General features: G+C 61.1%; 1 protein-coding gene across 4 annotated transcripts in view; it reads left to right on the top strand.

Annotated features, from left to right (window-relative positions):
• The window catches only part of SEMA4D (semaphorin 4D), a 96,092-nt gene that overhangs the window by 23,931 nt on the left and 46,552 nt on the right, over positions 1-25,609 (top strand). The window contains exon 1 of one of the 4 annotated variants that reach the window (XM_087858904.1): positions 5,185-7,242. The exons of 1 other annotated variant lie outside the window; for it this stretch is intronic. In XM_087858904.1, coding sequence (XP_087715030.1) covers positions 7,067-7,242 — 176 coding nt within the window. In that variant the 5' untranslated portion in view covers positions 5,185-7,066. Of the gene's footprint in view, positions 1-5,184; positions 7,243-15,077; positions 15,423-23,573; positions 23,721-25,609 lie in introns of those variants that run through there. 2 more of the 4 variants (XM_045772370.2, XM_087858903.1) reach the window with 2 other exon arrangements.

Raw genomic sequence — 25,609 nt, 5'->3', positions numbered from 1 at the left:
ATGAAAGCTGTGGATGTTGGCTCCTGTCTTAGTCCTTTCTCACTGCTGTAACAAAGCACCACAGACCCGTGGCTTCCAGACGACACATGCTTATTTCTCACCGTCCTGAGGCAGGAAGACCGAGACCAGGGTGCAGGCTGCCCCGGGCCCAGGCCTGCTTCCGCGTCACAAACCTCTTGCTGTGTCCTCGCGTGGAGGAGGGGGCGGGGGTGCCGGGGTCTTTCTAGAAGGGCACTAGTCCACTCACTGGGGCTCCACCCTGCTGACCCAGTCACCTCCCTAAGGCGCCGGCTCCTAACGCCATCACATGGGGGGTGGGATCCAGCGTGGCGTTGGGGGGACAGACATACAGACTGCAGACGCTGATCGTGTAACTCTTCCTAGGTGAGGGGAGAGGTCAGAGCTGTTTAGGAATTCTTAAAGCAAGATTAATTGTGCTCCGTTTAATTAAAAGATCTGTGTCACTCGGGGCTTTAGAACAGGGGAGGGGTTCATGAGCAATAGAAGGACAACGGGTTTTTGCAAATGCAGACCTAGTACAGGCACAGCGACGTGCTATCCCTCGGAGGCCCGGGTGCAGATCTGGGGTGCACAGTTTTCTGCATGATTTCGAGGCGTTGGGGTGACGAGACCCAGCATGGGGACCGCCCCAGCGGCTCGGTGTGGCTGCTGTTCGTCTCACTGATCCGTGGCGGCTCAGATGCAGGCTGAGTGTGTGCGGCATGGCTGGTGGGGAGTTCCAGGCGAGGTCCCTCCGGGCTCAGGGACAGCGCAGGCCTTGGGGGGCTGTGAGGGGCGTGGGGTGTGCTCCCTGCGCTCTTATCCTTGCAGCAGCTGATAAGACATGTAGCCTCTCTGGGTGTGATTTCCGGCCTTACTATAAAAGTAGCACATCTTTCCTGTAGGAGGTCCAGAAAGGAGGGAATTAGGGTCCGCTCCTTCACCGAGAGTGTGAGGGTGCATGCTCCTTTAGCGCCCACAGCCCTGCTGTCTCGGGGGCTGGATCGTGGGCACCAAATGCCTGCGAGCATGCTGCCTTGAGGGGCACCCACCTGGGAGATCGAGGTCATCCGCCAATGCCGAGGTCTCAGCACACGGGACTGGGAGGGCGTGAAGGGGCGTGGGGGGCACACTGTCCTAGGGAGGGGCTCCCGTGTCCATATCCACGTGTGGCCACCGGGACGGAGGCAGGTGAGGGCTGTAGGTAGGGGCCCCCTCGGGAGAGGAATAGCCACTGCTCTTCACGGAAATTTTATGGGGTTAACTCTGTGGATTAATAATGCAGTTTCTTCCCATGAGGTTGGTTACATTTTAGTCTTGTGTTCTGATTGCTTGTAAAAGAGTGACAGAAGCCTGTTCAGGTCATGCTTTGTGGAGCTCGTGGCTTGGAGCCTCTGGGTCGTACAGTGACGAGAGGGCCGGGGCCGTGGAGGTGGAATCCACATTCGTCCACATCATCCTGACACCCCACAAGGGGTCTTGGGCCTGGCTATCACCCCCTCCGCTTCCCACGAGGATGGAACTCACGGGGACACGCCCACCGTCCGGCCAGCCAGCAAACTGTGCACACGCCGACTGCAGTGACGGGCTGTCTGGCTGGCTCTGAGGAGTTAGGGTGTGCACAGACCAGCTCGGGCCTCGAGACAGACGTTCCCGAGCGTGTCCGCATGCCGAGGAAGCATGTGCCCTCTACACCTGACGCTGCATGTGTTCTGGACAGAAGGGACCTCTCTCATCCCTGGACGGCCTCTGTGACCGAGAGAACGGTCCACATTGTCGCATGGTCCACAGTGTCCGTGTGTCTGGGCAGGTGCACCTGCACTGGTGGGGTCGTTAGCAGCTCAGTGAATGTGTGTGTGTTCCCACAACAATGGTTTTACTCACACAAGGGGAGGCCTTCCCCGTGCCGTTCGGGTTCTTGCAAGCCCTGCAGAGAATCCTAGACTGGCAGGAAGAAAAGCCATTTCTAGAGGTGAATTGGCGTCACGGATCCTTATTTTGAAGGCTGTGTGAGCTCGGACCTGAGCCATCACCATGTTTTTTGTTTGAGGAAGGGGGATCTTTTCTTTTGTTCACACATTTAGCATTTTATGGGTCAGGTCCCCAGGTACATGCCCCAGGCAGCTGCGGGAGGGCCGACCCCCGGCTCCTTCGGCCCCCCACGCCCCTCCCCACCTCGTCCTGCACCATCACCTGGCCCGGGACCCCTTTCCTCCTGGGTCTCAACGCCTGCCCCTCCCTGCTTCGCACCTGGGACTTGGGAACGAGGCGCGTCGGAGCCCCTGGGGTTTGTCCGGTTTCGTACACGGCACATCGTTGATAGCCGCGCGGACAGCGCTCCTCGGCAGGGAAGCAAGTGCGTTCTGTCCGCCGGCCGCACCGTTGACTTGATCCCGTGGGAAGAGCCATGTTGTGTGTGTTGGGGGTTCGTTCCAGTATTCCTTTCCTGTGCGTGTTTTATGGAGTGAAATTCACATAACATAGAGCTGACCACGGGACGGTGAACGACGGGTAGCATTTAGGACATTCACGGTGTGCCGCAGCCACCCCCGGCGTCTGGCTCCAGGATGTTCCATCACCCAGGGAAGCCCCGTCCCCACGAGGCGGTCACCCCCCACCCCGTTCTCGGACTTCCCCTTTGAAGAGCTGTAACACCTCATTGGTTCCTCATGAGGAATGAGTGAAAAAGCAGTTTTAACCTGGTCATTTTTTTAAACGACCTTTTAACAACCATCCTGCCCTTGGCTGAGCCACAGTTTCCAGTGGGCCTGAGGCCCTGCGGCCTGCCCTCCCCCTCCATGGGATGCAGGGGCTGAGAATCAGGTCATGGGGTGCAGGGGAGCTCCCCACGTGGACTTTCCCAGTCTTGCCTCTTGTGTGGGAGCGAGTCCTGCTGGCCGGCGCTCTGCCCCCCAGGTGGGGGTGTGCTGGTTCACTTTCACGTGCACGGTGCCGTGTGGAGTGTGTGTGAGGTTGATAGCTGTAGACAGGGCTCCGTGCCAAGAGCAGAAATGTATCTGAAAAAAGCAAGAAATCCCATGGCGTTTAGAGTCCACGGCGGCACCGTAGTTGTGAGCGTCCGCTGAGCAGAGCAGGACCTCGCCTGCGGAACACGCTCGGCCCCCGTGGTGGTGGCCGGGACCTGGCCCCCTGCGCCCCCTGCGCCCCCTGCTCCCAGCAGACTGACAGATGAAGTGTGGTTTTGTCTGCAGCCTCCACCTCGTGAAGGCTGAACCTTGCAAGTGGGCTGAGTCATGGTCAGTCTGACTCATGGGCCCGCACACCAGGGGACCAGCAGGATTGAAGTGTGTCGTCGTGACGCTGGTTTTCCTGCTCCTGCAGCTGCGTGGGGATGGACCTGCCCCAGCCCCCCAAAACCAGCAGCGCCAAACGGGGAGTCATGACTGCCCAGAAAGAGAAAGCCCCCTCCCCGAGTGGCCCCACTGCATGGGCTTAACGTTCTGGGGGACGAGGCCTGTCTGAGGAGCGCGGGGGCGGCGGGAGCATCGGTTGGTGCTTCTGTGGACGGCACAGGCGGCCTTCAGTGCGAGGTGCTGCTGGCTTGTCACATCCGCTCTGCACCTTGCTGTCTGGGGGCATGAGGCTTAATGCAGTCTGTCGTCCTACAGAAAATTCCGTGTTGTAAAGAGAGCAGGGCTCGTATCATGTAGGTGTGCCACGAGGAAAACCGTCTCCACGTTGTGACGTAAGGGGAGAGCGTGGGGGACCACTTCCCAGCTTTGCGGGCATCCCTGTCGTCAATACCGTACGGCCAGGGACCCTCGCTTCTGCACCGTACCCGAGTGTTGGAGTGGAGGTAGTGAGACATCCCCGTGTCTGTACCGGCGAGAAGCTGAGTTTGCAGGACCTGCCACGTGGCTGCGATCGTCCCAGGTTCCGCAGAGACCGTCAGGTGGAGTGGGTCCACTCTCAGCATCTCAAGTGGCAATCGGGTCTCAGCCACAACCGACAACTTCCCGCCCGAACCAAACCAAGTTTCATCAGCTGCCCGGAGAGCCGGGTTGCTGAAACCCACCCCACCCTCGCTTTAATGCAACCCGTTAATCCACTGGCTACTGCAGAAACACAGCTCAGCCCCAGGGCTGCCCTGCCCGGGACTCCGGGTTAGGGACGTGGCGGACACCGCGGTTTCCTGCACGCGCTGCTCTCCAGGGGAAGGAGGAAGCCTGCGGGTCGTGCAGGTTTAACAGGTTTGTCTTGACGGCTTTGGTCATGTGTGGACATGTCTCAGGTGGGGTGGTGGGTGTCACCGTGGCCCCCTTGCTTTGTGGACGAGGTGCAGCTGCCCGATCCAGAAGGACATCCCCACAGTTTGCTGCCAGTCTGGTCCTTACTGTCCCCTCACAGACTTAATCCTCTTTCTGGGGACGTGGTGGTTTTATGCCCTTGGGGGTCTGCTGGGATGGGAACTTGGGCTGTGAATACCCCGTTTCTGTCCTTACCTGTAGCTATCTCAGGCCTCTGCAAGGTGCCACGTGGTCCTTGGCCATGTTGGTTCTAGAAAAGAATTCCCATTGACAGTGGGGAGCCCTGGGTGAGAGGCTCGTGCACACGTGACCCCCTGAGACAGATTCCCAGAAGCATGTCGTCTGTGGGATGTTTCAGTCACCCACTGTGTCCTCCCCAGGAAGCCTGTCCTCTTCCTGCACCGCCTGCTGGGGGAGGGCGCTCCTTGGTCCCGGGATCCCGGCCAGGCCTTCCCTGACCCCCGGAGGCCCAGGGAGCTCTCTACCGTGTCAGGAAACCCCCGCTGGCGTTACCTTTCACGTCGCAAATAGTTCGCCTGCAAAAGGCAAATTAAAAGGGAATGCTTAGGAAGATTTAAAAATATATTCTAGAAGCTTGTTCAAGTGGGGAAACAACTCATTTAAGGGATCAGCTTTTCCGGTTTAAAGTGCTTTGGAGGAAACTTTGCGACAGTGGGTTGTTCGTATGGGCACAGAGCAGATGTGTTTTTCCATCAGCCCTGCGTCCCATCCATCATAATGAGGGTCCGGGGAACACAGCCTGAACCCAGAAGGGCCTCTGCAAGGAGCTGACTGCAGGATCATGTGTCCCGCCCGTGACAGCAGGGACCAGGCCATCTGGGACGCCTTCTGGGAGGCCGGCTTCAAGGCTCGATGGTCGGGGTGCTGGGGGTGTCCACCTGGCGGCAGGCTTCCTTAGAGCCTGGGGCAGGAGGGGCAGAGAGGGTGTCCGTGGCTTCCCAGGACAGGGTTCATGTCTGTTTGCGGCGGATATAATTTTCTATCTCTCCTGCACTTTTTCTGTGAGACCCAAACTCGTACAGCCGGGACGTGCTGCCGGGAGGCCTTCCGTGCAGAAAGTGAGCTAAATCGAGCACCTTGGTCGTCTCGGTGTCGCCTGGTCGTTCACAGTCCCGTAGTCTTGCTGAGCTGTGGCGCGTGCCGCCTGGCTGCCAGGGAGGCCCTGGGGTCACGCAGCGGGGCGCCATCCGTGGGACGTGCCGTGTCTTGCGGAGCGGAGCGTGGGGCTACCGTGGACGTGCTTCAGCAGCGCTGAGAAGGTAGCTAATTACGTTCTCCAGGGTCAGGCGTCCCGGGAGGGTCTGTCTGGTCTGACTGCAGCCCTGGGAGGCCATCCCTGGCACAGTGACCCAGGACCACCCCCGAGGGCATCCAGGGTCCTGTGGCACTGATCTGACGGTGAATGGTCTGGACTTTTAGTCTCTGGAGACCACGCGAGGGAGTGAAGTTTCAAACTCGTTAATGTAAGCGCACACAGCTAACTTCACTCCTGACGCGGATCCGTGCGCGGCTGTCAGCCCCAAAGGACAACCCCAGGCCCGCGGTGCAGATTGTCTGCTGACGAGGTGTGTGTGCGGCTGTGGGTGCATCTTGCCGAGGTCGGAGCTCCACGGAGCCAGGACCGTGGTGGGCAGTGGGCTGCTGTGCAGGACGCCAGTCCTGTCGGGTCCGTTTGTGGTGACCGGAAGCTGCCACACCTTCAGCCACAGCTGGTCCTGCAACAGAGCCACATGTGGATGATGCCACTCACTCGTGCTTCACACCCCGGGGGCGCACAGTGGTCCATGGGTGCCTGGTCAGGGCCGTGGGTGCGGATACACCGGGTTCAGGAGGGACCGTAGACCATCCCGCGTGTGGCTCTGGTGGGTGCTTGTGATGTGCTTTGGATTTCTGTTAATGGAATATATTTTAAGAACTCAGGTCACCTGTTTGTTCTTATTCCTTCCTCGTGACTTGTGGGAACATCTGAACTGACACCGTGTGGCGTGCCTGGCATTTCTGTTGGAAGCGGGAGTCTGGAATGCTGCCGTGAGTTCCTGCGTCCGTCAGGTCGGCCGGGCTGGGGACGGGCCCGTGGCGCTCTGAGAACACGGTGAGACGGGCTGTAAGTGACGTGCTTCCGCGTTTCTGCAGCACTGACTAGTGGTGACCGGCCCCTATCAGAGACACGGGCTCAGTGCTCACATCGTGTCTCTGGCACGGGGACCCAGCGCTCGGCCTTGAGAGCACGCTCGGTCCCTGCAGGGACCCCGGCTCTCTGACAAGCCTCCATGTCCCTGTTTTCTGTGGATAAAGGAGCGTGCCGTGTGCCGGCAGCCTGGTCTGCCACTTGCAGGCGAATCCTGCACACGCCGGTTGGCGGGCCGCCTGCTCAGAAGTGATGGTGTCAGGAACCACAGGCTGCGTTCTGGAGGGAGGGGGGACTACCGGCTAACCCGGTCCTGCCCCCGGGCACACTGTGGCTTCAGCCTCCCGGGGTCCTGCTGACAGGCGCTGCCACGGGGGCCACTGCAAGGCCGTGCCGGAGTCCCGGGAAGAAACCCACAGGCGTGTCCACATCTGGCCGGGCTATTTATATCGCACAAAGGCCCATTTTTCTCTGACGGAGCGGGCATGTGGCAGGGCTGTCATGCACACGGTGAAGCCAGTGAACCGAGCCTTTCATTACACAGCTTGCTGGTGTGTCTGACACGTTCTTCTCCACGTGCCCCGGCCTTGGGGGTTCACATCTGCCCTGCTGCCGGCGAGCAAGCCCGTGCACTGGGCGCGGTGTTGGGATGGCGTGGCTGGCCCGGGGCGGCAAGCCCCAGCTCCCCCAGCTCCCCCACCACCCCCAGCGGAGGACCAGCCCCTGCAGACCCCATCTCTGCGCTGAACTCCCGTGCTGGGCACCAGGGTCTCCACGCGGAGAAAGCGCTCTGGTGTTGGGGAGGACGGAGCATAAGTGGGATCAGTAAGTTGCTCAGGAGAAATGAGATGGTCCCGGGTACACAGGGGGGAAATCTGGTGGAGAGGGGGCACCGGGAGGGAGGGCCTCGCTGAGAAGGGCGGCTGGGGAAGGGAAGACAGGGTGGCACATTCCAGGCAGAGGGGACAGCAGCCGCAAAGGCCCTGAGGCAGGAGTGCGCCTTCTGTGTTCAGGGTCCCTGGGGGGCCTGGGAACTTCTTGGCACTGGGGATGCTGGGACGGGAGCCCTGGAGCCAAGGGTTTGGGTAGGCCCACAGGCTTCTGGGGAAACGGAGCACAGCGGGATGCAGGGAGCACCCCTAGGAGGCTGTGAGGTGGTCTGGAGAGGGGGTGGTGCACAGGCCCGGGTGCAGGAGCCAGGATGGGGGGATGGCCCGACCGGCCTTCACTTGGAGCAGAGTTGAGGGGACTTGCTGACACGTTGAGTCTGGGGTGAGTGGGGGTCGAGGATGCTGCAAAGTTTGGCTGAGCATCTGGAAAGATGGAGGGTCCCATATGGGCCAGCTCCCCCAGGCCTCCAGGAGGCAGGGAGGCAGGCCTGGGGATAGGTGAAGTTGGAAGGGGTGGATGGGCTGGGGCCCTAACCCTGGAGCTGGGGAGATGTCTGCGGACCAGCCGAGGGGTATCCCAGAGGGTGGGCTGCTTGCCTGGGAAAGAGCCCCGTTCATTTGTCCGCCGTGTGAAGCAGACTGTGTGGGACTCCGATGGGCTGGCCCTCAGGGAGCCTCCATCACTACTGCAGGGACAAAGGCTGTGGTGCAGGAAGGTGGGGAGGGGTCTCAGCAGGTGCTTGTGCAGGGGGGAAGGGGTGTGGCTGCTGTGGGGCACAAGCCCTCCAGTGCACCCCTGTGGAGCTCTGGGTGCTGAGGCACCTGGGAGTGGGACTGGGAGTGTGGGCGAGGCAGAGCCCACCATGGGGAGCCCTGGCCGGCGTTAGGGCTACGCGTAGCCTCCATGGTTTGGGAGCAGGAGTGGTTTTAGGAAGGAGGTTCCTCCTTCCTCCTGTGCAAACCTCCTACACCGACACGCATGTCTGGGAGTGTCTCCAGGGAAAGGCATGACTACCTAGGGTCGTGGACGGCCCCCACCTCTGAGTCCGGTGGGACGCTCATTTTTGCAAGCACACAGTGGCCAATGTTTGCCCGGTGCCTCACTGTAAACCGAGAGAGGCCAGGGTGCATTCGTTACAGAGAGGAGACGGTCGTCCTGGCCACATTTAGGGAGTGGGGTGGGGGAGGCGGTGATTCCTGACTGGTCTGGCTTCCCTTATGAGCTTGGACCAGGTCCCACTTGGAGCCACTCGCCCAGGCTGTAGGATTGGTTCTGTGGTCCCTGAACAATCCAGCCTCGGTCCCTGGAACTTTGAGTGCTGCCTTGTCTGGAAACAGTCTGTGCCCGTGCAATTCAGTTCAGGATGTTGACGTGAGAGGTGATCATGGGTTACCTGGTGGGCCCTAAAGGCCATCACAGTGACCTTCCGAGAGGCAGGCAGGGGTCAGGGGGCTGGAAGACAAGAGGAAAAAGTGATGCGAAGATAGAACTTAAGAGTTGTGTGTGGACGGTGGCAGCTCAGCGGCCTGCCGGCACCCAGATACCTGGCTCAGCAGGATTCTGGGCATGTCTGTGAGGGTGTCTCTGGACGAGATTTGTGTTCAGATCAGAGGACCAAGTAAAGCAGCTGAGGTCCTGGGTGAGGGTGGGCCTTGTCTAATCAGTGGAAGGCTTGAACGGAGCGGAAAGGCAGAGTAAGGGAAATTTCCTGCTCTGCCAGGCTGCGGTGAGCTGAGTCATGGTCTTCTCCCACTTTCAGATCCGGCTGGAGCTGGGACTAGCACCATCCTCTCTCCTAGGTCTCCAGCTTCCCCCCTGCACATGCCAGGGCTTTCCAGCCTGCAGGATTGCAGGGTCTGATTTATTGTAATAAATCCGTTAAATGTGTGCACCCTGTTGATTCTGTGGCCCCGGGGACCCTGACTAATGCAGTGGCCACACATTAAGGGAAGCTGGGAGCCACCAGAAGCTGGACGAGGCAGGGGAGGGTCCTGCCCCAGAGCCTCCGGAAGGGACGCGCCCCTGCTGACGCGGTCATTTCAGCCCGGTGAAACCAATGTTAGACGCGCAGCCTCCAGAACGGAGAGAATAGATTTCTGTTGTTCTCGGCCACCCAGCCTGTGGTCATTTGTTAAAGCTACCGCAGGAGAAGAATACACAGCCAGTATAAACAGTGCTGCCCTAAATACCGTGGCCACTCGCACGGGCCTGTGATTCAGTGCGTGGATTTCAGGGAGTGGTCATGCTGGGTCAGGGCGTGGGTCTCTTTGTTCTGCAGACCGTGCAAGATCCGTTGGCGAGAGAATCCAGCAGTGGGTCTCTCCCCCCGAGGACGTGCGCCTACCCTGACGGCGGCGTGCTTTCTCAGCCGTGGGCACGAGGGGCTTCCTGTCCTCGTCCGTCTGCGCGGGGCAGAGCGGCAGGACGCGTGTCCCCCTGCGTGCTGGCGAGTTCGGGTCTTTGCTCACAGACAGAGAACTGTCGTGTTCTCGCGGAGTGCTCCTCCCTCGCGCATGTGCAGGGGTGCTTTGTGACGGGCGTGGATGGTCCTCTGCCTTGAAGATCCTGACTCCCCCGTTCTGCTGTCCGCTGCTTACTTGGTCAGGATTAGGTCATTGTGCAGCTGAATGTGTCTCTCTGTCTTTTGTGCCTTCTGCTGCCGGTGTCTGTCAGGAAGATCACACGGGCTGTCTCTTGGTTGCCTGGAGGGGGTTCTCTCATTCTGTGTTCTTGGACCCAGCTCTCGAGCACATCGAGAATGCATTTGCGTAATGTGGAATAAGACTGAGGGCGGGGGAGTCCAATATTATGCCCTTGCAGTGGGCCAGCACTAGTAACTCAGTGATCCCCCCTCAACCGGGGAGCGGAGCCTCCAGTGTGCGAGGTATCCTGGGCTCATGTGCGTTGTTCCCTTTGGGGGTGCTCACTCCCGTCCCCCTGGCCTGTGTGCCTGTGAGGCACCAATGTCTCATTGGTAGCAGCTGTGCGGTGTGTGTCCACGGCGAGTGCAGGAGCCCCGGCCCCCGCACTGTGCTCTGTGACCCCAGGAGACGTTACGGCAGCAGTTCTGTGTGCGCACGTAGGACCGCGTGTGCACGTGGGCATGTTCTCACAGCCTCTGGGCAGAGGACAGTGTGGGCGGACGCAGGATAGCTGTGCTGCTAGGGGCAGCAAGGAGGACGGTCTTGTGTGGGTGGGAGGGAGAGCCAGGCAGAAAGGGACACACAGACAATCACGTTGTGTCGGTGACCCTCGGTGCAGAGTTTTAAAAGCTGATTTAGTAAGTGAAGTAGGTAGTATGTGAGGATAAGGCACCAAACGGGGTTATCGCGGGGGCGTGACGAGGCAGCACAAACCACGGGCTCTGCCGCTGTGTCGGGGACGTGCCACGGCATGGTTTCCTCTGGGCACGGGTGCTCTTGGTTTGTGCACGGTGGGTGCGTGTGCACGGTGGGTGTGTGTGCGCGGTGGGGGTGCGTGTGCACGGTAGGTGGGTGTGTGTGCGTAGTGGGGGCACATGTGTGCACGGTAGGTGGGTGTGTGTGCACGGTGGGTGTGTGTGCACGGTGGGTGTGTGTGCTACGTGTCTGACTTCAGCTGCTGGAAACTCACACCCAGGCACTGACTCAGGCCCTCTGAGCAACGGTCCTCTGTGTCCCCAGATGCCTTCAGTGTCCCCCAGACAGCCTTTGTGTTCTCCAAACACCGTCTGTGCCTGGGTCCTGCGGTGCCGCCCAAGCTGGGCAGCCCCACCCGTGCCGGGAGCCTGGTGAAGTCAGGGCCCTCACTTACCCTCTCGTGACCCTGGCCCTGCCCGCGGAGCAGGTGGAGGTGTGCCTGGGGCTTCACACGCTGCACCCCACACGGGACTGACAACTAGCAGACTCACACGAGGAAGCCTCAGCAGGGGTGGGGCGGGGTGGGTGTGGGCACTGCAGGCTGGGGCTGTCTACCCCACACAGGTCCTCCTTGGTAGCTGCTGGTGGCCCAGCCTGCTTTGCAGCCAGCAGGCGTGGGTGGGTGGGGTCCAGGGAACACATTGTAAGACAGGCTCATCTCTTTCCCAAATACCGGTGTGACCGGAGTCTCCACAGGAAAAGGCTGCAGTATATATACTCCGAGGTCAGCGGGAAGTGACCTGGGAGCTTCCCCATGGGAGAAAGACGGGGAGCTGGCCCTGTGGGCAGGATGGGAGCAGGACCCCTGGGGGGGGAGGGGAGGATGGGGAGCAGGTCTCATGGGCAGGATGGGGAGCAGGACCCCTGGGGGAGAGGGGAGGAAGCCAAGGGCCAGAGGCTGTGGTGAGAGGGAAGGGAGAACACCTCTTGGTGCTCCCAGGGCCCCAGCCTGGCCTGTGGTGGTCTGCACTTCCATAAACCGAAGGATTCAAGCATGTGCAGATAAACAGAGCGGCGTGTCCGTGGGAAGAGACACATTTAAACACGGACAGGGTCCCAGGGAAGCATTCCCCCCACGTCCACCCCTCCCCGTGCTCCAGGGTGATGGGCCCCAGCTATGCCAGGCAGGTGGAGCCTGTGCTGCATTGCTGACCAGAGGGCCCGAGTTAAGGACATTTTGGTGCAGGCCCAGGAGGGAGGGCTGGGAGCAGAAAGCGCTAGACTGGCATGAAGTCTGGGATGAGAATGGGCCTAGCCATTCTCAGCCCGGAACGCTGGGGGGCCTCGGGGGCCAGGCACTGGGGACCCACCAGCCCTGAGAGGAAGAACCCCCAGGCCTGAGGAGGCTGGTGCCCTCTCCTCCTGCCTCTGGGCCTCCCTTGCCCCCTTCTCAAGCCGGAACCCTGATGCAGCTTAGCCCCATGCTATTCCCAGGCCAGGGTCCCCCTTGATATCAGCTCCCCGGCCATGTCCCTCTTGCAGCTGTGCCCCTGATGTGCTGGGGTCTCTCAACTCTGGGCTTGCAGGTTCTCTGCCTGGGGAGCCCATGTTCCCCCAACTAGATGATGGCCTGCCCACCACGCAGACCCCTGGGAGCACACCCATGATGGCCGGCCCACCATGCAGACCCCCGGGGAGCTCCCCCACGATGGCCTGTCCCTTGAGGCCTTGTTTTTCCTGGGAGATCAGGGGCACTTTACCCAGAAGGGCCTGGGCTGTGTTCGAAGCGTGTGTGTGCAGCGTGGCTTGCATGGCTGATGTGTGGAAAGTGCCTGGGCAGGGACAAGGGCAGAGACAAGGGGGTCGGCATGACTGAGAATGGCAGTCGTGCTGCACGGGCATTGTGCAGGGGAGGGGTCTCCAGGAGAGAAGCCCGTGTCCTGGGTGGGCCACACGATGTGGGTCAAGTTCAGAGAGAGGGTGATGTCTGGACCGTTCTTGGTGAAACCGAGGCAGGCTGCTCTGCGTCCCTCGGTGCTCCCTGGCACCATCGCTGGGGCGTGAACTTTGGGGCCGTGACCAAGGCCAGGTCCCAGTGGCAGAATTATATAGGGTGCGTCCTTGGGCTGAGTAGGTTGAATTAATGCTTAAAATTGATACCAGGATGTGGTGAACTTGAATGTGAGTCCGTTGGTTTTCATTTGACAGAAAGTGTGCAGTGGGGTCTTTGCTACCATTTTTGTGAAGGAAAGTACAGTATCTGACCATAGGCTTTTAGAAATAGACATGTTAGTTTTTTACGGAGCCCTGAGGGGACTCTGGGGTCTGGGGTCCTGCCGGGCTGCGGTGGTCCCGGGCGGGGCCTGTGGACCCAGCTGCTGGATGAAGGGCACCTTAGCATGGGAAGTGGGACCGAAGTCAAAAGATCCTGTTCTTTACACGGCTTGTTACTGCAAATCTGTGAAAATACCCTGAAACTGCAGAGCGTGTCGCAGGCTTGAGGAAAGTCTGCAGGTGCGTAAATCGTATACCAGTCCAGTCAGAGTATGAAGAGTACTTGAGCTCGCTGCCTCAAAGGTGCTTTGAAGCCAGAGACCCTCTGCGCCTCTCACGAATGACGGGACACAGGGTTTCCGTGATGCCGGTGTGACTGGGGCCACTGTTCACCCGTGGTCCGTGTCCTGACAAGCTGGTCCCCAGCTCCCTGGCCCCCGGAGCGCACCTTCTCAGACTCCTGATGAGCGCCATCAGGAGGCCCTGAAAGTCGCCCCAAGCCAGACGGGGCGCAGCAGGCCCGTGGAGCCCACGCGAGCACCTGCCGTGGCCGCCCTGCCTCTTGCTGCTTCCTCTGAGCCCGGCGCTCAGGGTGCCGTCACCAAGGGCTCTGGGAGGGTGAAGGAGGAGGGGGAGGTCCCTGGAGCAGGCGCCCGGAATCTGGGGGCCGTCCAGACAGGGTCTCCTTCCTCCTGCCTTCTCGTCACCGTCTCGCTCCCGCTGCCTTGTGGATTCCTAGGAGCCCTCCCTTTCGAAGAGGCAGGGACCGTCCTGCCGGCCTCGCAGGTGGGGTGGACGTGAGCCTTGTGCGCTGGGTGCAGGGGGTTCAGGCCTGGGGTCTGGGACCGAGCAAGCGTCCATCCTGCCAGGGAGGACACGGCACCTGCAGCCCAGCGTCCGTCGCCACGCAGGCACGGCCGGTCCCTGTCTTATACCCGAGCCTCGAACCCTCGGTGTGTTGTGGCAGTTGCCTCCCCCACCCAGGTCACGTGTCCGCTTCCCTCAGCGCCGGACACGTCAGCCAGTCCTCCGTCCTGGTGGCTGCTGTGACCAGGAGCCGGCGGCATCGTGGGCGGCACACAGAGCTCGATGTCCACTGTCTTCAAGCACGGCTGTGTCCCAGGCCCACGTCCTCCTGTCGTGGAGGTCGCCATTGCCCACAGCAGCGGTGGGGTCTCCCTGCCCACTGCCCGTCAGCTCAGGTTTGTTACCAGCAGGTGTGGGTGCTGCCGCCCCTCACCGTGCCCCTTTCCAGGCCTGCAGGGTCACAGGGACGCCCACCCACCCCTCACAGACCGCAAGCGCTAGTCCCCAGCTGAGGCACACCCACAGGAGGGGTGTGCTGATGGGCAGTGGTCAGGAGGCAGCCGCGGAGCTCCTCGGCCAGCACGTGGCTTGGTTTCTGGGCTGAGGTTCGCTCCGCCCAGCTGCACCGTGGCCAGCAGTGTGGAAGTCCTTTGTGCACGTCCCTGCCTCATCTGCCCTCGCCGCGAGCCCCGGTGCCCCGACTCTCCTTGTCTCCAAGGCTGGACAGTGATGTCCGGAGGGGCTCGCCCAGGGCCCTTCAGGAGAGCCCGCAAGGCGGCATCCCCCATCCTCGCCCTGGAGCCCCAGCCCTCGGGGACTGCCGTGACCTGGCCTGAGGGCCTGGCCCTGGACGGGACCCCTTGTCTGTCTTCACATGGCTCCAGGGCGCCTTTCTCCTGGGGGAGCACAGCTCCTTCCTCCTTCCTTGGCCTGGGCTGGGTCCTGCCCCGCACCCTGAATGAGCCCATACAGGAGAACAATCGGGCCCACATCGTGCACAGCCTGCCATTGATAGGGACGAGAATGGGGCAAGCGTGTTCCACGGCCCGAGGGAGGCTCACCGCAGGGCCTTGTCCCGCTGCTGAAGGGTGCCTTGTGGCGTGTGTGGCTGGTCCCCACGGCCCCGCCCAGGCTGCGCCCTGGAGACCCCGCGGTGTCAGGACGGACGCCCCCGGAGCACAGGTCCCCATGAGCGTGGGGCAGACGGGGTCCTGAGCGCCGTTCTTCTGTGGGCAGTGTGGGTCAGGGACCGGCCCGTGAGTGCAGCCCCGGGACAGGTGAGTCCGGCTGGGTGGGTGGTGGGGTTTGGCTTGTTGCCAAAGGTGTGTTTTCTTTGTTCCTTCTGTACAGATGGTACGACGTGGTTTTTTTCCGCTAGAAGAATCGAGAGCGCGTACAAACTGCTGGGTACGAGAACGCGTACAGATCTGAGTTTGAGCTTGTTCTCCGTGCTCGCCGTGCGTGATCGCGGTCAGTCCTCTGACGGACTGGGGTGACGTGCGGTCGTCCCCACCTGGCTGACCAGGGCCCTGTGGTGCATGCTGCCTTTCCCATCATTCCTGCACACGGCCCTTCGTTTTCCCAGTTCTCACAGCTCAGCTGAGAGGGACCGAGCTGAGGAAGCAGGCGGGCATCCTTCTGTCCCCAAGTGACCGAGGCACGAATGACCTGCCCCTCTTCTCGAGGACCGGAGGGGTATGTGTGTCCACTGGCCGGCAGGCGTGATCCTGGCCGAGCGCTTGCTGGCTTGGGCGTGCTCCTGGGTCCTTCGCCTGGGAGGCTGGGGGTTTAGGTCCCTCTGGACGTGTCATAGCAGATGTGTCTCCCTGTTTCGTGGGCTCTCAAGGAAGCCAGTGAAGGCCGTGGGCACCGAGGGAGTGGCCGGGGGCAGGGACACCCAGGCCTGTCTGTGCAGGGATGGCGGTGGAGAGGGCCGGGTGTGGGTGGACAGGCTCCAGGCCCTAAGGCTCTGCACACAGGAGCGGGTGTGGCTGCCATCTAGGGTCTCAGCTGAATCCTAGTTGGCACAGTGAGGGGCACACCAGGCGCCCTGGCCAGTCTGGCCCAGGAAAGTGGCCAGTGCTGCCCCTGGGGGGGTGGGAGAGGGCCTGAAACACCAGGGACCCCACTGCGCCTGCTTGAAGAGGCCGCTGGTGTTTCGGGGCTACATAAAAAGACCCAGTGGGGGGAGAGCCATGAGGCTGGGAACTCTCAGGGCTTGTTCTGAGGTTGGAATTCATAGAGGCCTGGCTCTCAACGGGGTGCTTGTAAGCCTTCCAAAATCAGGGTAGAATTTGCATCTGAATGACCAATCACGGGGAGCTGGCAAAGGAATGTGTTGGTTTTCTTGTTATTTTGCACTCCTTGTTAACAGTCATTTACATTTTTATTCTACTCCTGGCCATTCTTAAAACTAATATTACCTGGCAGTTGCCTTGCTCCTGATTTCCCAGCCTGCACTTCTGCATAGGCACCTCCCCTGCGCCGCCCCCCCGCACGGAAGGGGTGCGGTGTTCCCCTCCCCCTGCAGAGCCCCCATCCTGCAGGGCACCCAGGTGGGCTCAGAACTCTCGGAAGGCAGAGGGGTTTGGTGTGGACGTCCCAGAATAACAATGACCTATGAATTACTTCTCAGCTTCAAGAAGTTGGGAGAATTAAACCTAAAAAACTTATTTTTTTCTGGAAGAAGAATGCAGGACTTGTGCCCCTACTGGGCCACATTACCAAACAGCAGTGGGGGTCTGCAAGAGAGAAAATAAGGAAGGGCTTCTGTGGACATCTGTGTCCTGATCCCTGGAACCTGCAGATACAGTTGACCCTGGACCGTGTGGGGGTGGGGCGCCAACCCCACACAGTTGAAATCTGTGTGGAATGTTTGTTGCCCTAAAGCTTAACTACTCACAGCCTGCTGTTGACCGGAAGCCTTACCTATACATCAAGAGTCAATTAACACATGTCTTGTATGTTGTATATATTATATGCTGAATTCTTAGAATAAAGTCAGCCAGAGAGAAGAAAATGTCATTAAAGAAATCATGGGGAAGAGAAAGTCCATTTATAGTATGTCCTGTACTTATTGAAAAAATCCACGTGTAAGAGGACTCATGTGGTTCAAATCAGTGTGGTCGAAGGGTCAGTTGTATGTTACCGTACGTGGTAAAGGGACTTCGGAGGTGTGATTAAGGATCTTGAGATAGGGAGATCATCCTGGATTCTCCAGGTGGGCCCTGAATATAATGACAGAGTGCCTAATGAGAAAGAGTCAGGAGTGCAGAGAGGAGAGAAGATGCTATGCTGCTGGGTTTAGGGAAGGAAAACTTTTCCTCTACTCTCTTAGGTTCAGTCAGTGGGGCCTGTGAAACTGACAAATGAGAGATTAACAGGAAAAAGGCACACAAATTTTAATATTGCCACATGCACAGGAGCTTTGCAGAAAAGAAAAACTGAAAGAAGCAGTTAGAAATGGGGCTTATATATCATTTTAACTAAAAGCGGGAGGAAGGGACATGAGCCCAGGAATGCAGGAGGCCTCTGGAAGCTGGAAAGGCAAAGAATGGATTCTCCACTGGAGCCTCCCAAAGGAACCGGCCAGTTCTTGGGTGTGAGCCCAGGAAGTCCCACGCCAGGCTTGTGAACTCCAGAGCCGTGTGATGACATGTTTATGTTGTTGGAAGCCCCGAGTTTGTGTTGATTTTCCACAGCAGCCGTAGGAAGCCAGCGCAGGTCCCTCAGGGTGTGATCTCGTGCCCAGGAGAGCTTGTGCAGACTTGGGGGCCTGGGGGGATGACTGTGTGCACCCCAGAACGCTGCTCGCTCCTGCTGCTGGTCCGGGACAGAGCTTCGCATCACTCCCTGTAGACCACGGGCGTGGTCGGCGTGTAGAGCAGGGAGCAGGTCCGGAGGGGCCGGCAAAGGACACGCAGTATTAAACACCAGGAGGAGGACGTTGTGTGTCTTGGGACACGTAGGATGGAAGCAGGATGTGTGTGGGGGGGCTCTGCCCTGGCCTCAGCCACACTGAGAGGGAGCCCCTGGTTGGGGCAGGAGGGTCCGGTGTGACTCGGCCTCTGCCCTGTCTGCCAGCCCCTCCTGCCCTGGGGACCTGGCAAACACTGGGCACGGGGCATCTGTGCTTTCACAGCTGGGCGGGCAGCCACAGGCCCCAGCATGCACACGCAGAGAACAGTGTGAGTGGGGTGTGGGAAGCACCTTCCCCACGGGCCCAGCCTAGGGAGGGGGCAGGGCTGGTGGCGGATCTGGGCAGAGGAGGCCGCTGCTCCTCGGCGCTCGTGAGGGCGGCTATGGGTTCCAGGTGCAAGACCCCGCCGCCAGCCCTGGGCGCCATGCTGCTCCCGCGTGGCCACTGGTTGGATTGTGGCCTGTCACAGTCTCCTGTGGCCTCGCCCGTGACACAGTTTAGCTCAGATGTTGGCCAGTGGCCCCTGTCGGACCTCGGATGTGACCTCCTTCCTCCGCCACGGTTCATGACTTTGGGTGGCCATTTTGCAGCTTCCGTGTTTCTGGGGGTGCGGCGTCCTGGCCCCGTGGGGCTGCCGGCTGTACCGCTGCACATTGGGTTGGCGTGAGCAAGGCCGTCAGATTTGTTTCCTTGTGGTTGCCTCGGCCTGTTGGGTCACTTCCTGAAATTCAGGTCTGAGCGCTTGGCCAGCACGCGGCCCCAACCCTCTCCAACAGCCTGTCTGCAGGATGCGGCCCCCGCCCCCCATGGACTCAGTTCTGGGGGGAGCGCCGTGCTGGGGGGATCGGACGTCGTGCTCCCCACTGTGTGTTTGGGGGAGCTGGCGTCACGTGGGAACGAGAAGCGTCACACTTGCGCCAGTCACTGTTGGTGTCCCCGCACGCGTGCCTTCCAGGTGGAGCCCGTGTCAGAGGCCTGTCCCCGACCCCGTGTGGAGGGAAATGCATGGAGGGACCCTGCCCCTCACTCCGCATGCGGGGGAGCTGTGTGACCTTCCTGCCACTCCTGTGTCACGTCAACACAAGCCACGGAAAGGTCGAGGGCCAAGTACCCCCAAGAGCCGGTGTGTTCCCGTGAGTGGCAGCTCTGTGTGCCTCTGCGTTGGCTCCCCGTGCCCCCCGGGTGCTGGGTGCAGGGTGATCAGCCAGGTCACCTTGGAGGGCTCTGGAGGCGCCTCGAAGGCGGGTTGACGGAATGCTCCTTCCCTGCACGGAGGGAAACGGTGCTCAGTTGTGTGGATTGCTGCATTTTCTTTATCCGTTCATCCCTGAAAGGACACTTGGGATTGTAGGGGGAGGGAGCATCTCCCGTCTCCCCTTCTGGGTCTGTGGCCAGTCTAATAATTAAATTAACGTAAGACATAGCAACAGGAGAAAAGCGAATTTAGTTTTGTACGCATGGGGACCCCAAAGATATGACTCTAAGAAGTGACCAAAGAGGGCAGTTTTCCTACGCGCTGGACGAAGAAACAATCCATTTGCGAAGAATGGACAAAACAAAGGGCTTTGGGCTCGGGGTGGCGAGTCAGTGGAGACGTAGTGAGGTCTCTGCCCACACAGCCCCCCGGGCCGCCGTTCCCTGCCGCTGGCCCTGAGGCTGCCTTCCGGTCCTGGTGCAGGGAGGGCATCCTCCCCGGGGGAACGTATCTGCTGCTTCCGGAGGAGGGGGTGCCAGTGTCCTTCTGGTGCGGGCTCTTCTCAAGGACCTTGAGTCCAGCATGGTCAGTATGCCCGAGTGGCACATTTTGGGCCCGTGTGTTCTGCTCCCCTCAGGCCGCTCTCAGCTTCCAGCTGCTGTGAATACTCCCACTGTGAACGTAGGTGTACAGATCCGTGTTTGAGACCCTGCTTCCAGGTCGTTCGGCCGGGCTCTCAGTCTGCCTGGACTCGGGGATCCAAAACCCAACTGGGGGCAGGGGCTGCAGAGAGGACGGCCGCTGTCTCGAGGCTGCCCCTGCTGGGGTCTGGGGTGTGCATTTCGCTCTGCACTTCCGGGCTCACCTGTCACGGGGTACGCTGGTCAGCCAACCCGGCTTTTCCGTGTGGTTGCTCCCGTTGCCGTCGTTAGGAAAGAGCGCTGGAGGGGCACCCGCTGCGTGTGTCTCAGAGTTTCCGGCTCTCGCTGAGGCGGCTGCGACACTGTGCCCCCTGGTAACAGCCTCCCCTCAGATCTAGGCCCCAGGTCGCCCTTAGTGTCCCCTCCTGGCTCTCCAGGTGTGCAGAACAGCTGCCCAGGGCTTCCCGGAGAAGCCGCCTGGTGGGCGCTGACCCCACTGTGCTGACCTGAGCCCTGCTTCTGCCTTGTTTGCAAAGGCTGGTGTGCACTCGTCACCTGGGTCCTCCCGTGGCGGTCACCCGGGGCTTCCTCTCCCGACGGCCAGTGTTGTGGAGCGGGGCCGGGTCTGCCTTGCACGGGGTGACAGGGTGGCCGGTGTGGGCCTCAGTGACATGGGTGGAGGGACGGAGAAACGGAGGCAGGGCAGAAGCTGTGCATGGCCAGGCTCGGCGGCCCTGCGCCTGGCTGTCGGGGACGGCTCTGCACCGAGCCTCGCGCTGTGTGGGCGCTAATGGTACTTCATCTCTCCAGAGGCTCACGGTCCAACCACTGAAAAGTTCAGAGATGCAGTGGCAGCCGCTCCCAGGAGCGGGGAGGGCCGTTTGATTTATATTCTCCGAGAGACAGCCAGAGCCCGTCTGAGTCACGGCCGCTGGTGAATGTTTTAGACGTAGGTCAGTAACGTGAGTGCGGGGGGACGCCGTGTCCAAGGCAGCCTGGACCCTGCTCCCACTGTCCCTGCCACGGGCCTCCCTTTCCGGGCACCAGAGGCGAGGAGTGGGGACGGGGACACAGGGCGGCCAGGACTGAGGCGTGGGCGCTCAGACGCGCGGGTGTGCCAGCCGGGGACACCTGTCCTGGCCTTGGCTTTCTGTGCGACCCCAACCTCCCTGCGGCCCCCCATGGGTCTTTCCCCTCTTTCTGTGCTAGAACGTGACTGTTAGGTCCCCACGAGAGCGGGTATTCACGTCAGCACCACCTGTTCTCAGGTACCCTCGAGGAGCAGGTGCCACTCTGCCCGGGACGTCCTTTAGGACAGGACCTGAGGGGCGGAGGCCGGAGCGCACAGGGGTGCGTCGCCGGGGTGCCTTTCCTCAGCGCCGAGGGCAAGCTCTTCCCCTCTGATGTCTGTCCTGGGGCGAAGGTGTAGAAAGAGCACCGCGTGAAACCTGGCAGGCGATCTTTTTATGGCTCCGCCATGATGGGCGCATCTCTTGAAAGGCTCAGAGGACGCCGCCAGCCGCTCCCCGGCGGGTTTTAATCACGTCGTCGCTAACAGTCGTGGTTGCCACCTGCGTGCTGAGTCGTGGGGAAAAGCCCACGGACGCTCTGAGGCCAGCTCTGTCTTACAGCTCAGCACCTGAGAGGACGGGGTTAGTAGCCGGCCTGGGTCACACAGCTCGAACCTGGGCGGCCGGGCCCTGACGCCCTGCCTCACGTGCGTCCCTCTTTGGGGTAACTGGACGGCCAGGCCTGGCGGGGCAGGACACGCGCATGGAGGGGAACGAGGCGTAGACGCCAGGAACATGAAGCCACACGCGGCCCCATCCGGGGGAGGGCCAGGAGGACGGAAGTGTCCTCAAGGCTCCTGGGGACCAAGCCGCCTTTCCCTTCCCCACGGGGTGGCCTGAGAGACGGAGAGAATCTGGGGAAGCTACTGATGTTCGGAAACATCGTGATGTCCGGCAAGAAAAACACACAGAGGTGCATTTTCTAATGCAGACGCGGTCAGGAGCTGCAGCAGAATCCGCAGAAGGTAGTTAGACACGCCCCTCGAGCCCCCGGCCCAGAACTCAGCCCCACGTGCCGCTCGTGCCCCTCGTGCACCTGTGACGGGTCACGGCCTGGCGCTTGGGGCTCGCAGATCAGGTGCACCTGGCCCCGGCGAGCTCACCTGAAAAGCGGGCAGTGCGGCCCTGCCGGCATTAGGGAGTCTGTGTGGGCGGGCGCCACCCCGGGCCCTGCTGAGCGCGAGCGTCCCTGATGGCTCTTTAGGTGAGTAAGCGTACGTTTAAGTGCTGCTTTATGCTTTTCTCGTTGCATTTAATAATACATGCGTCCATCCGAGCTTGTCAATAAGCATTGAGCCGATGGTCTGCGGTGCCAGCGTAGCTGGCCGGGGATCCTTTGTGTAGCCAGGTCCTGACCAGTGCCCGTTTAGACTATAAATCCTTGCTGTTGAAGCCACGTGGGCGTGCACGTTTTCGAGCTGGCATCCTTCTGAACGGGTGGGGTTGCTGAGGCCAAGGAAGCAAGCAGCGCTCGTCAGACTCCTCGGGAAAGCCGGGCCTGCTCCGCCCCCGCTGGAGCTGGAGGCCAGGTGCCGCTGTAGGTGGGGTGGGGGCTTGCAGCCTGGCCACAGGCACTCCCCACAGAGGCAGAAAATCGCTTCCCACTGGAGATGGAGGGGTCCCAGCCTGCTGACGCCAGGTCCCTGCAGGTGGGGGCAGGGGGCTGTCCAGCTCGGCTCTCCTCGGGCTTTGTGGGGTAGAAGAGAGGCAGCCCCAGGGACTTGGGGGCGGGGGGTTGGGCAAGCTTGGGCAGGCGTTTCGAGTTTCCCGTCTATATTTCAGAAAAAAATCCGTCTGGCTCTGAAATTTCATGAGGAGTGTCCTGCCTGTGGCTGAAATGTTTCTAGAGCCTTTGTCACCTGGGACGCTGTGGGCGGGATTGCCATCTGAGGCACGGAGCCTGTCCGGGGCAGCCAGGCGTGCCCACCTCCCGTGGGGCCCCAGCCAAGCACCAGTCGGTCAGGGAGGAGCGGGAAGCTTTCATGCAGGGTTTGTAGTTAGAGTTGTCATTCGAGTGTTCGTCCCTGCCTGAGACGGCTTGACATTGAACACACACCCGGGGATCACGTTCTGGGCGTGGAACCGGTCACTCTTCATTCGCCCTTGGTCTTTGGCACGGTCAGTAGTATCACCTGCTTGTTAGGCTTTTGAGCTGGGAAGAAAAAATGAGGACTGTGGAGCCTGGATGGACCTAATTAGCCAAGTGGGTTTCTTTGGAAAGGCCCACACCTGCCAGACTCCAGAGCGGGCCTTGGTGCCGCCAGCCAGGTTCAGGCCGTCCTTAGGGGGGGCGCCCGCTGCACCCCTAACCTGGAGCACGTGTGAGAGGTTGGTGAGGAACTGGACTGAAGTGAGCCTGGTGAGGCCAGCTCTGTGTAGTAGCTCAGTGAGGCCCCAGGTCAGGGCCTCCCGCGTGGGGGAGCATTGGCTCTCCGGCGGGGAGGACTCAGAAGCTGGTGTTGGGCTGGGGGCAGACGCCAGGTTTCGGGCTCTGAATGCACTACTGGCCGCTGGCATGACTTCTGGAAGTGTCCAGGCCTTGGTTTTCTCGTGTGTGAAGTAGGGATGACGATGGGGAGGAGGATGTCTCTGGCTCATCGAGTTGCTAGAAGAGCCTCTAAGCAGTCCACGTATGCCTGGTGACACTGGAGACCTGACCAGCTCTTCCTCCTCCCCCTGCCCCCAGAAGGCTGTGCTGGGATGACGGGGACGTCGGGCCTCCCAGCTGCGTCTCTGGGAGGGTGGCTGCCGGTGGGGGCAGCCCTGGGGGGGGGGGGAGCTGGGGAAGGTGAGGATGGGGTCTGCCTCCAGGCTAGTGGCAGGTGGTCCGTGCCTGGTGGGCACATGGGGCGGATGTGGCGACGGGCAGCCTGGCCGTGGGGCTCTGCAGGCCTCTCCCCGCCCCTCCCCCAGCCAGCACTTCGGCTTCCGGGCCAGAGCTTCCGGTGCCTGGAGGGTCTGCGGAGGCCTTGAGGGACCCGGGGGTGGGTAGGGCGGGGCCACGCCAGCCCCTAGGGAAGCTGCATCAGCGGCTGACAGGGTCAAAGACTGGAGGAGTGGTCTGCTTTTCCTGGTAACCCCACGGCCGGCCGGCCGGGTAGCACCTGGTTTTCTGCTCTTCTGGGTGGCACTTCCTCTCCAGGGGTGCTCCCCACCCTGCGCCTGGAGGTAGGGCTAGCACGTGCCCTGTCGGGGTGCCTGCACAGGTGTCGTCCCTGTGCAGGGTCCGAGCTGTGCGGGTGGAGGCTGGGCACGGGCGGGGGGCTGTCTGCGTCTCCGCTGCTCCCTGTCTGAAGTGAGGGGGCCAGACTCGGGGTTCTCACAGGCACCAGATCACGTGTATGTGTCGTGGGGAGCCGTGCCTGGTGCCTGGCCCAGGATGGCCACTCTCTCTGTTACTCCATGGTCCCCTGGACGTCCCTGCCTGCACATGGCCTTCAGTGGGCAGTTGCAGGCCGGGCCCACGTCCTTCGCTGTGTCTGGCACGCAGTGGCTCAGGTGTCCCCAGCAGGGATGTGGTGGTGGTGGCACCTTCCCGTCTTGACTGTGTGTGTGGTCACGGCAGGCAGAGTGCCTGAGTCAGGCTGGCTGCACGTGCACTTTGCAGCGAGAGGGGGGCCTTTCTTAAATGGAGACTAGCCCCCAAGGCGCTCCCTACTGCACCGGGCTGCAGCCCACCCCAAGGGGCCCTGCCCCAGCCAGCCCGGCTCCGCACGTCCCAGGGGTGAGGACAGCAGGACTGGGCAGAGCCTCCCCAGGAGAGCTCAGCCCTGGGCAGTGGCCATCAGGGACCTGCCAAGACCTGAAGGGCACTGCTCATGGCCACCACGTGTCCCCGGGGCGGGTGCCTTGCTCAGCCTGTTTCTGTGGCGGGACATACCCACCGTGCTTGCACAGAGGCGGCCCGGGAGCGGGTGGCACGTGGGGCGGCCCCGAGCTCTGCCTGGCAGGCAGCACAGCCAGCTGGCCAAGCTCTGGGACCAGTTCTGCAGGAAATGAGACCTCAGGTCCCGTCACCTCCAGTAGACAGGGCCGTTGATAGGCACACACATCCTACTTCCCGAGTCCTTGGCAGAATACAGTCCCACTTCCTCAGCCCTTTGCCAGCTGAAAGGCAGGGAAGCAGGGGTCCTGTCCTTTGGCTGGTGTTGCTCTGCCCCCACATTTGGGGTCCCCCTCTGTTCTGTCCCCATGTCCCCATCAGTGGATGAGGGGGCCAGCTTGCGCGAGGGGGCCCATGGGCAGCACCTGGAGGCCTTTCTCTGGCAGGATCCTTGCTTAGCACAACCGTGGCCCTGCTGAGGGGCCGCCATGAGCAGTGGCAAGGCCCTAGTGGGGCCGGAGGGGTGGCCCAGCTTGTCCTGGTGCAAGAATGTTCTAGAGGCCCGTCTAGATTTCTCAGTTGATTTTGGTTCCTGTGAACTGTGAGGAGACCCCGCTGTCTCCGTGCTGCGTGGCTCCTAACGCGGTCCCCAGCACTGGTCCGCAGGAGGGAAGGAGCCGCCTCGGGCCGGCTGGGGACCGCGAGGGCCGGCCAATGCCTCAGCCCGCGTCTTCCCACCTGGAAGATGACATGTTAGGGGACAGAACCGCCGCCATGTTTCCATATCTTGCGCCTTCTGAAGCACCTGGGAGGTGACGCGGGGCTCAGAAAGGGAATGCCCGCCTGCTGTGTGAGTCCACACCGCAGGAAGGACGGTTGGGGCAGGCTCCAGGGCAGGTGATAAGTTGGTGGGACCGGGGTCCAGCTTGCCTGGCCTGCGGTAGGAGGGTAGACCCCTCTCCTGCGTGGAGGCTGCACAGTGGACTCCTGGAATCTGGGGTCTAGGCTTCCCTTGACCTGGGACCTTCAGAGCTCACTCCCAGGTGCTTTCTCGCCGTCTGGAGGGACGAGGGTGTTGAATGTGTCCGGTCTAGTTGTCTCCACTGCCCTGAGAGCAGGGTTTACTCGAGGCCAACCCTGCATCGTTGTACACGGCCCTTGTCGTTCACACAGCAGCTGGGCCTGGAAGCATCTGGAAGATGAGAAGAAGCACAAGGAGGGTCAATTGGAGGGG

The sequence above is a fragment of the Ursus americanus genome, chromosome 34, assembly GCF_024610735.1.
Source record: "Ursus americanus isolate L20-20 chromosome 34, mUrsAme1.1.p, whole genome shotgun sequence".
In the NCBI taxonomy this organism is placed as follows: Eukaryota; Metazoa; Chordata; class Mammalia; order Carnivora; family Ursidae; genus Ursus; species Ursus americanus.
This window is presented reverse-complemented; position numbering and strand designations above follow the sequence as displayed.